Source organism: Nesoenas mayeri (genome assembly GCF_963082525.1).
Source record: "Nesoenas mayeri genome assembly, chromosome: 6".
Lineage (NCBI taxonomy): Eukaryota > Metazoa > Chordata > Aves > Columbiformes > Columbidae > Nesoenas > Nesoenas mayeri.
This window is the reverse complement of record NC_137545.1, coordinates 16,774,649-16,784,598: the sequence shown is the minus strand read 5'-3', so window position 1 is coordinate 16,784,598 and position 9,950 is coordinate 16,774,649. Positions and strand designations below refer to the sequence as shown.

The following is a 9,950-nucleotide window of genomic DNA, read 5'->3' as shown; positions in this document are numbered from 1 at the left end:
GTTCTTACTCATAGTGGCATAAAGAGAAAAATGTCTTTTTTTTTTTCTTAACAGAAGGAGGCTTGGGGTGTATATGTTTATCTTATAGAAAATTACTCTGATGTTCCTTTAAAGCAGCAAACTGATTTGAAGTTGTATATATACCTTTCAATTAAATGTTAAACCCGCCCCTTGGAAAATCTGTTTTAAAACAATAGTAGAAATTATAATGCCAAAACCTGATCAACAATGCCATTCAGTAACACAAAGTACATGGTATTCAGGTCAAGACTTGAGAGGCTGGAAGAGTTGCATTGCATGGGATGCAGGGGGGAAGGAGACAGAAGATTGGTTTGCGTGCTGTGTCTGGACCTTTTTTACAGTACTTCTCATGAGTTTCAGGTGGTCAGAAGTATAGGGTACCCCACATTTTGTTTGTGTTAGGATTGTGGGAACAGGCTAGAATGAAAAGGCATGAAATGGGTGATGTGATGTGAAGTTACGTTTGCTGCTTTAGAAGCCTGTGTTACTGCTTCCAGTTTGACAAAAAGATGGCAAGACCGTTTTTGTTGTATTTTGAAAAATTCCACCAAAGTCCAGGTATCCAGCTTTAAGCCAAAACCAGTTTTTATTCTTACTGATAATATAAATTACAGGTGTTGCCAAAGTATATACATAGTTGCTCTAATTGTTCTGGAACATTATTTATACATTATGCTTTCTGAGGAAAAATTACTTACTCTCTGCAGCTTGCTTTGGATCACTCATTAATGAACAGAGATGTGTTTGTTCATTTAAAATCTACTCCTGTGTATCACAGAAGTATCTCATCTTTTTCATTCAGTTGCTTTCAACTGATGTCAATAGTACGGGTGAGAGGAGTGAGTAAAAAAGAAGAAATGAAAGTAAAATCCAGGTCTTACTGATTCAAGGAGGTTATGTTTTCATCTTGCCTATCTGATTTGTATCTACTTAAGAAGAGTGTAAGGTGCAAACATTCAAGTTTTCATATGTATTTTAAGAGCTTTGCATGTTTCAACCATATATTCTGTAGGCAAGAATTAAATCTTGAATAAGCCTGCATACATGAAATGCAGTGGCCTTGGAATTGTCCGTTTATTATTCTATTCACAGAGTTTTAAGGGATGATACTGGGGGGGGGGGGGAAGAATACTTCAAAAAGGCAATTTACCACTTACATAAGAAATAGTTATTCTTCTTATTAAATGAGTCCCTGACAGGCACGTAACGTTCTGTCATGTAGCACAAATTGCCCAGCGGTCAGTAAATGCTGCAGCTCTTCAGTAACTATTTTAAAAAACTGCTTCCCAGTTTGTGTTTACCAGATAGTAAAATGGAGACACCACCAGTTTTGTGTCTCTTTGCCTTCTGGAACTCTGTTCTTTTCCCAGCCTGCCTGGTTTCCACACCTTCTGCTCAGGTAGCAGATAAAGATCTATGTTGAAAGTAGTTCATCTTTGGAACACAAGCAAACCCTGGACACCTATGGCACATCTCAACTCAGAGGAGTGAGAATCTTCGCTTTAAAATAGAAGCTAAACCAATGGTATACAAGATGATAATCAAACAGAGACTTTTTAACATAATAAATGCTAATTTCCCCAAATGCATTAATGTCATCAGTTATCCTTATAGGCTGTTCTCAGAAGTGAAACATTTTGTTATACGCTTGTATTTACAGCAATTCTATGGACGTTAATTCTGCAAGTAAAATTTATCCCTGCTGGACTCCACTGAAGTCACGCAACCTCCAAGCCAGAAAGGATTTGGCCTTTTATCAGAGAGGATAGCCATTCTGACTTGCAGGAGGCTGTGTGCAATCCCTAGGGAGCAGATTCCTGGTTTACATGGTATTCATAACAGAAAGAGCCACCAAGAATAACATAATGTTTTCAAGGAAATGCTGATTTACAAAGAATGACCAAACAAACAAGCAAATAATTACTGCATCTTTAACCCATCCAGTGTTCACAGGATTCCTAATTTTTCCAGGATGTGAACTTCAGTCAGTTGAGTAAGGAGAACTCAGCTAGAAGAGAAGAAAGAAAATATTAGTCTCACAGTAGTTACTGCTGTTTATTCAGAAATAACTGCAGATTAAACCTTGGCAAGGTGACTGCAGTGTCATTTTGACAGTGTAGTACAAACTGGTAAGGTTCTGAGGATCCTCTTTCTGGTCCTTTACAAAGTATAGGAGCGCTCATTAGAAAACACTGTGGGAAACAGTTGCGATAAAAATGACATATATTTTATATGAACTTCTGTGGTTCTTGCAGCCTATGGATATGTATAGCAAGGTTCTTGATGGAGTCTTTGTTTTCCTAATGGGTAAGGGAATAAAAGGGAATTCAGCAAGACTGCAGAAAGTATCTCTTGCTAAGATGGAGTTGAGTAGTAGATATTTTGTCCTACTGCAGATTTCACTTTTGTTCTCTGTGCCTCACGTGATGACTTTTATTGTCATCTCCTGGAGGAAAAGTGTTGCTTTAATAATGCAGATTATTTGCTTGCTGTACTCAGCCAACTCTTCCCCAGAGTAGGTCATGTTGTGTGAATTTGGGATGATAAAAAAACCCCCACAACCTCCATAATTTCCTCATTCCCCTTTAGCGAGGTAAATAGAATAGAAAAAGGAATTCTTTAAACATCTTCCAAAACTGTTTTTCTCCCCTAACTTCTAGGAGAACTTGAAAACACTTCTAGCAAAAGCCTCCAGAGATTCACCTATTAATACTATCTAACAGCACTGAACCACTTCTCTAGTAACCTTAAAAAATGCAGCATGATTGTATTGGACTCTCCCAATTTGTTCGCACTTTTTTTGTGTGGTTGCGACTCCAAAAGATGTTGGTGGTCACAGCTGGTTTGGAAGCTCTGGGCAGACCTGGTTTGAGAATGACCGTGCATGCTAAAAGAAACTAAAAACATCTGCAGCCTGATGAAAAACAAAAGCGAAGCCAACTATTCTTTTCACTAGCAAAACTTTGTGTTCACAAATGCAGTTTGGAAAGTCAGAAGTGTTTTCATGTGTATAAACCAAACAACAAGCAAGTGGGGACATGTCTTAGATAGGGTGCAGTAGGTTTTAACACAGAATTTTCATTTAGGCTAGTATTTCAGTTTTAGGTGAAGAACTAGTTTCCAAGAGTGCTAACAGAGAAAAAGGTGAAGAAGCCAAAAAAGATATTTTGCTCTTGAACAGATCTTCAGCTTGGTGGATATTAAAGAACTTCTCTATTTGTGTGCAAAGTTTAACTGCTTCAAATCATTGACAGTCAGGATTATGGTTTAGTTTTGTTCTGTTTGTGGGTGAGGAGGAGTGTTTACAGAGAGGTATTTGAAGGGGAGTTGGCAGGCTTTTAAATACATAACCATTTTAAGATCATAAATCACTGAACATACAGAAAAAGAGCTAGTATTGAGAAGGATGTTTTCTTTAATAGCTGTTAAAGCCAAACCACTGCTGTGTTTCTGGATAGAAGTCTGCAGAACAAATCCCCAGTGGGTATACAGCAGTGCTCTAAGGACTCTAAGCCACAATGATCCAGAACACAATTTCTAGTCAATAAGCAAAAGAGGAAAATATTTTTAATAGGACATTGGCACAGTATTTTCCCAGTCTTTCTGTATACTAAGTAAATACTAGTTCTATTTGCTAAAAGTGTTTCAGTTGACTTTTAATTTCTGACTTTGGTACCCCATGTAGAAACTTGCAGCACTAAAAGTTGTTCAAGTTTGCTGAATCAGAAATTCCTATGTTCCTTGCGCAGCTTCCCAGAGCAAGTCAAGTTCCTCGTGCTATCTACAGAATTAATGTAATTATTATGCATTTGTCAGTGTAAAGACTTTGTGCAAGAACTCTGAGACCTTTCAGTTATGACATTCATGATTCACAGGCCACCATGTAGGACAGTTTCTTGTAACACAGAGCTTTCACAGATTCTTGCAGCATCCTGTCCTGTTTAGAACAGGTAATGGCTGCACCATCGTTTCAGAATATAATACAGCAAGTGGTCAAAGAGCTCTATTTTTTCCTAATTGTACAAGCAACCTTGGTATAACCAACATCCATGTTGTACATGTCCCATTTGCTTAGTATTAACTTATGAATGGAAAAGTTTACAACGTACAGCAGTTTCGATCACTGTGGGACTCAGGTGTTCTCTCAGCACAGCATAAACACTTGGAGACATTGGAAGAAGATCTGATGGAGAATGTGGATCTGTAGAATCATTTAAGCTTAAAACAAAAAAAACACAAAAATAATCTTAAAAGCAACCTAAATCCCTCTAGCTTGATGCATAGCAGAGGAGTATGGTGAATGCTTATAAAGTTAGTTAAGCCTGTATGAGGCTTGCTGGTGGCACAGGCCAACAACCTGGTATATGTTTAAAAATGTAGGAGATAAGACCGAGGGAAGAGAGAATAAACCTGGCTCTATAATATGACCTGCTGGAGAGAAAAAGGAGACAGTGAAAGACAAACAGATCAGAGTACTGTAAAGTCTGCATTCAATTTTTACAAATGTTTTGCCACATGGGTAGGAAAAGCATTGTAGAAGTAAAGCTCTTTAATTCCCTTTCTTGTCTTTAACAATCTTTTGGCCAAATGAAAACAATATGTTACTATCCCAAACTATTTGAATAGGGGAACGGAGGCAGGGAAAACTTTGAAATAGTATGTAAATTTAACAAAAATAACATTTGAAGTGTAATACATCTATAAGGGTACTTACATTTTGGAGACTGGGATAAAAACAGAAGGAACGTAACCTTTGCCTCCTCCATCAGAGGGCTTTGAGACTAAAAGTAAATATTAAAGAAATTAAATGTTGACTGGTAATTTTATTATTTATTTGAACATTATTATCTGCTTTAAGTGCTGTAGACCATAATATATTAAAAAAGAAACCTCCCTGTTTATGCTCAAATAAACAGCCATAAAAATGAGGGGAATTCCTGAGATTAGTCTTTCAATTCAGGTCTTAGTCATGTAATTGACTGTGCTCCCTTGATATGAATCGACATCTCAGAATGCAATACAGTAACAGATTAAACAGATCTCATCAGGGCTTCAAAAGCAAATATACTGCCGATCTACAACCTTGGAACTTTGAGCATCTAGATTTCAGTCTGTAAATGCTTGTATGGAACTCTTAACTCTACAGACACAGCTTCAGCAATGTCTTCTACATGAAATTAAGCATATACATATTTTTTTTTAGCAGATTGGAGCATTAGGCAAAGTCCACTGAATTAAAATGAAGAAGAAAAACGTTTGTAGCCTCCAAATATTTTTTTAGTAGTGTAGAAAATTGAATTCAAATGGAGTTGTAACTTTTGGTACTGTAAGTTCGGAAGAATGTGTATTCTCTCTTAAAAAATATCAAGGCTTTGAGGGCTTTTTAGAGAGAGTGCGAGAATGATCCAAAACTGGCCTGACTTGGATAAGAAAGAGCATGGGCCTGAACATATTTGGAGCCATTCTTGTCCAGCCTTTTTCTGTTTTCCAGTGCAGTTCTCAGGGGTTATGCTGCTGCAATAAAAGCAGGTTTTCCAAGCTGTTTGGAAACTACAGAATTTCCTTGAAATTAAAGAGACAGCATGCTACAGTGTAACACAATTATGGAGCTGATAAGCAGGATGACTTTCCAGTTTCATCTCATTTGAATGCCTGAGCACTGAATTTTGTAATGCATCAGTCAGGAAAAAAAAAATCTTAATTTTTTTGACTCTTTCTACCCCAAGATGTATTTCTTAGCTTCTTTTCAATATTGTTGTCATTGCCTCTAATATAATACCCAAGACCAGGGATATATTTATAAAATGAAGCTGTCTAAATGATAAGCATGCATTAAAGCAGTTCTCTTGCAGATGCCGATTAGAGGAGGCATCTTAATCTATTCCCTTCCTCCTCCATTCCTCAAATGGCCTCTTGACTTGGCAGCTGCTTTGCAGAAAGGGTAAATACAGCAATGGAACCCAAACCTTCACTTGGCTGACAGCTGTAGTGTTTGCCAAAGGCCTTATCTTTGGGAATGTCTGGATACAGATACTTCAGAGGGTTTTCGGGAACGTTGTCTGCCATAATCACTTTGTAATCGCGCAGTATGTCAGCAAAAGGCAGCGCAGATAGGCGACCTTTGTTATAGGGTTCCACCGAATGAAATGTTACGTCTCCTGTAAATAAAAATACAAAGGCGCCGTAACCACTGATAACTGGGAGATCAGCATCTGGAGGGTTTTTTTTTTACTTTCTTTATCAGTTTACACTAGCGTGGGTTTTACCTGTTTGTACCAATGTTGGTATCTTTCAAGTTATGCTTTCTGCACATGTGGAAAGAAATTTAAAGCTTGCAATAAGCAGGTGCACCTCCTAATAAACTTATATGGTTAATATAAAGAACTGAGAGGTAGACTGTCAGTGTTTTGGTTTGTGTTTCAGTAAATATGATACTACTATTTTGGCCGAAACCATACTAAGGCATGATACACATGAATTTTACTTTTAAACCAAATAAATTGTGGGTCTTGCGTTACAGGTGTATAGCAGAGTTTGATGTTAATATTCTTTTTCAAAGATGATACTTACCATTTTCTAACTGATCCACCCACGTAAAGGTAATTCCACCCAGATTGCTTTCACTAAACCGTAATAAAAAGGTTCCTGGTGTCTTGTCTTTAAGCAAAATTCGTTCCTTCTCTTTGCTGACAAATCCCATTACATACCTGAAGCATAACAGGAAATAAAGGGTTTGCTTTTGGAAAAAAATAGAGACTTCAATCTGTGCAACTGCATCTGGCCAAACTTTATACAGTTGTTCAAAGCCTGGTTACAAAAGTTTTATAAGGTCTTGGAACTATTGACAAAAGATTCCTGTGAGTTATGTGTGGATTGCGGCATTGAGCTCAAAGTGCTATGAAGCAGGACGACATTTATCACCGTACTTGACTGTCCACTGACAGAACTGATAAACACATCTTAATCTGCATTTCTGAGAGATTCAATAGTGTTCCCTTTTGGCAAACATTCCAAAAAGTTATAAATAGGAAAAGAGAGACAGAAGTACAATGTTCCTTACAAATTCTCTTCTGCATAGCTAAAACTGAGCTTAATAAAGAACAAAGACAAAGCAGAGAGAGATCAATATTCAGTTGTTTCTTTGCTCACCCATCAATCCAAAGAGGAAGGATGTGCTTTTTAATTAAGTCCAGGATTGCTTCAAGCCAAACCCAAAAGGTAAAAGACTTCCCGGGCAAATGTTCCTAATAGTTAAAAAGAAAAAAAAAACACACAAGAGAATTGTGGGAGTGGTGTTAACCAATATTCACATGATATGGCCATCTCAATTTCTTAAGAGTAATCTAGTTTGTTCAAGCAAGAATGAAAAATGTGAACTGCTGTTTTGAGTAATGTCTCTGAGCCTGATACAAAAACAATTGGTTTTTAAGATACACACTAGAAGCATCTCATTTTTCAAGGAAACAAAAAATCACATTTGTTTCTTCCTGGTTATGAAATTACATTTTGAGAGAAATGATGACAAAGTTAAATTTCCTTCCAAGGTTCTATATATGTTTAAATAATGTAGTGAATATAAATAAAATGGGTTTACTCTTCTCAAAAACCTTTCCATTCCACATTAAAGTTACTGGATATATCACCAACTTGAAATAATTCAGGTCAGAACTGAGCATATGAAAAAATTTACTGCTTGCTTTATGAAAAATACATGCTTTGATAGCAGAAATTTACATTACAGAAATATATAGGGCATGCTGCGATGGCTGCTTCTGATATCCATAGCAATGTAACTGAGTAGATCTCTTAGCCCAAGCTTTAAACTTCTGGAAATGCTATTTTCACAGTTAATTTTTTAAAAATGAATGTGATTGTGTTGGGCTACGAGTCCCACGTATGGCCAGTGGGAATCTCATCAGTAGCGCCAGAGAGACAGAGTAAAGCACATGTGTGGGTAGAAAGAACAAGAGGAGCCTGGTTTTACTTTCAGAACCGTACCTTGCAGAACTTTGCCCAGGATAGTTGATAATCATTGTAACTGACTTGTTGTCCTGAGCGGGGGGAGAAGAAAAAAAAAGGCAAACTGTGAATCTATTTTTCTGAAGTTTTGAAATAGACATGGGTTGATATCTGTGTAGCTATGGGTTAGCAAGGGGGAGCACATTACATCCAGACTTAGAGAGGCATTGAGAAGGGCATGCTTAGGGGCTGTACAACAGCTTTTCTGTATCCTTTTGAAGCAGCTGATCATAGTAATTTTGGCAATATTTGCCTAAATTAGTCTGGGACTTTGTTTCTGCAACTATGTGCTCAGTTTCAGTTTGTAGCCTGTGTGTTACTTCTCTTGGCCTTCACTCTATCTTGAGCTTCCATATTTTAAGACAATCTAGTTTTTCTTTCTTAGGATTGTTGTTGATTTACAATGGCACCTCTCAAATCCACTACCTCTACTAAGCAAGGAATCTCCAAGAAACCATCAGAGAAAGTGACTGTCAACCAGGGAAACCAGTCTTTGAAAGCAATAACAGCAAAGATTCCCCCTGGTCTCTGACAAATGCTCGTGTTCTTGCCTGACAGCAGAGGCATTGTTACCCCCCTCAGCTAGGGGTTTCTTACAGCTCACGATATATAATTGTTTCTTCTCCAGAAACAGATAAGGCTTTATTTTCTTCTGCAGCTTTTCTTAAGTCCTCTCCCTTCCAGGGGACAGTCACATCAAAGTGTTCGATGGTTCATCTATTGCAGTTATGGGGCCTCTGCTGTGCTGTCACCAGTGAAGGAAGTGTCCCAGAAGTAAACAGACCCACAAGAACAGGTACTTAAAATGAAACAAAACCCAAACCAAACCCCATCAGCAAGCAAAAAGTCTTCCTTTTTGTTCAAGATGCAAGAGATAAATGACTTGCTAAGGAAACAAAATAACATCACAGTTCAATGTGACTCTCATGCCCTCTTTCTTCAGTTTAGCAGTCTGGGAGTTCAGAAGTTGAATCACTTTGTGGTAAGAATAAGCTGACATGTGCTTTTCTTTAAAGAAAAAAAAGTTTTGTGGCATTTTTGAAGGCAGCTCTGGGAGTGGAGGTCATGCTTAAAGTCGTTGCCTGTTAACTATCAACTATAAGAGCCCAAAAGCAACTAAAATCTGTATATTTCTACTGTCTTACCCATAAGTTTCTCCGCCAGCATGTTGAGCTGCTCAGAATTGAGTCCACGACCGACATATGACGAAAACTGCCAGCTTAGCACTTCTAAGAGCTGACTTAAAGTGGCAGCAGGGGGATTGTTGAAGAAAGACAAATTCTGCAACAGAATTAGTAGTTTGTTTAGACAGTTAGCAACCATTAAATATGGTACGGGCTGCCAAAGAAGCCTGCAAGTGCTTGAGCAGAATCCAGAAGTGTAAAAAGGGGAGGTCTGTATTATATATCCATATATATTAGCACAAATTGGGGTAAATGAGTGTTGGCCGTCCCACCTGCAGCCACCCAGCAAGGTCCACTTTGGTGCCTGGGCAGAGTTGGAAGGGAGGAGGGAAAGGGAGCAAGAGAATGTATGTGCACCTTGGATGATAAAATACCTTGCTACGTATCATTTATTAAGACAGTGAAAATGTGCTTAAAGCCTATCTAACAAATGCAGATAGTCTCATCATAGTGTTTAGTGCATGGAAGTCCCAAATGGTTCCATGCTTGTACAGCGATATGTTGTTGAATTGTTTGGCTCATCTTAGTTTTGCATTTGGTTTCTGGACTGTACATGTGATGAACATAGTACAGACTGTGCAGAAGACTCTTTGGAGTATCACAGGGTGATCACAAAGTCCAAGCTGCTGCTCAGCTGACCTGCCATGGTTCTTAGGTGCACTCCATGGGAAACTATCTTACCCTTTCCCTCCTCTGAAAGTCTGTGTGACTGCTGCTAATCCCTGC

The 9,950-nt window shown here is 38.1% G+C and overlaps 1 protein-coding gene across 1 annotated transcript in view; it reads right to left on the bottom strand.

The window, feature by feature from the left end:
* Nucleotides 1–1,141: 1,141 nt before the first annotated feature.
* The window catches only part of STAT4 (signal transducer and activator of transcription 4), a 35,150-nt gene continuing 26,341 nt past the window's right edge, over nucleotides 1,142–9,950 (bottom strand). Inside the window, exons 16-23 of the mRNA XM_080346712.1 lie at nucleotides 9,186–9,321; nucleotides 8,020–8,072; nucleotides 7,171–7,265; nucleotides 6,592–6,728; nucleotides 5,988–6,179; nucleotides 4,736–4,802; nucleotides 4,131–4,239; nucleotides 1,142–2,029 (exon numbers count right to left, since the gene is read on the bottom strand). Coding sequence (XP_080202838.1) covers nucleotides 2,003–2,029; nucleotides 4,131–4,239; nucleotides 4,736–4,802; nucleotides 5,988–6,179; nucleotides 6,592–6,728; nucleotides 7,171–7,265; nucleotides 8,020–8,072; nucleotides 9,186–9,321 — 816 coding nt within the window. The 3' untranslated portion in view covers nucleotides 1,142–2,002. The remainder of the gene's footprint in view (nucleotides 2,030–4,130; nucleotides 4,240–4,735; nucleotides 4,803–5,987; nucleotides 6,180–6,591; nucleotides 6,729–7,170; nucleotides 7,266–8,019; nucleotides 8,073–9,185; nucleotides 9,322–9,950) is intronic.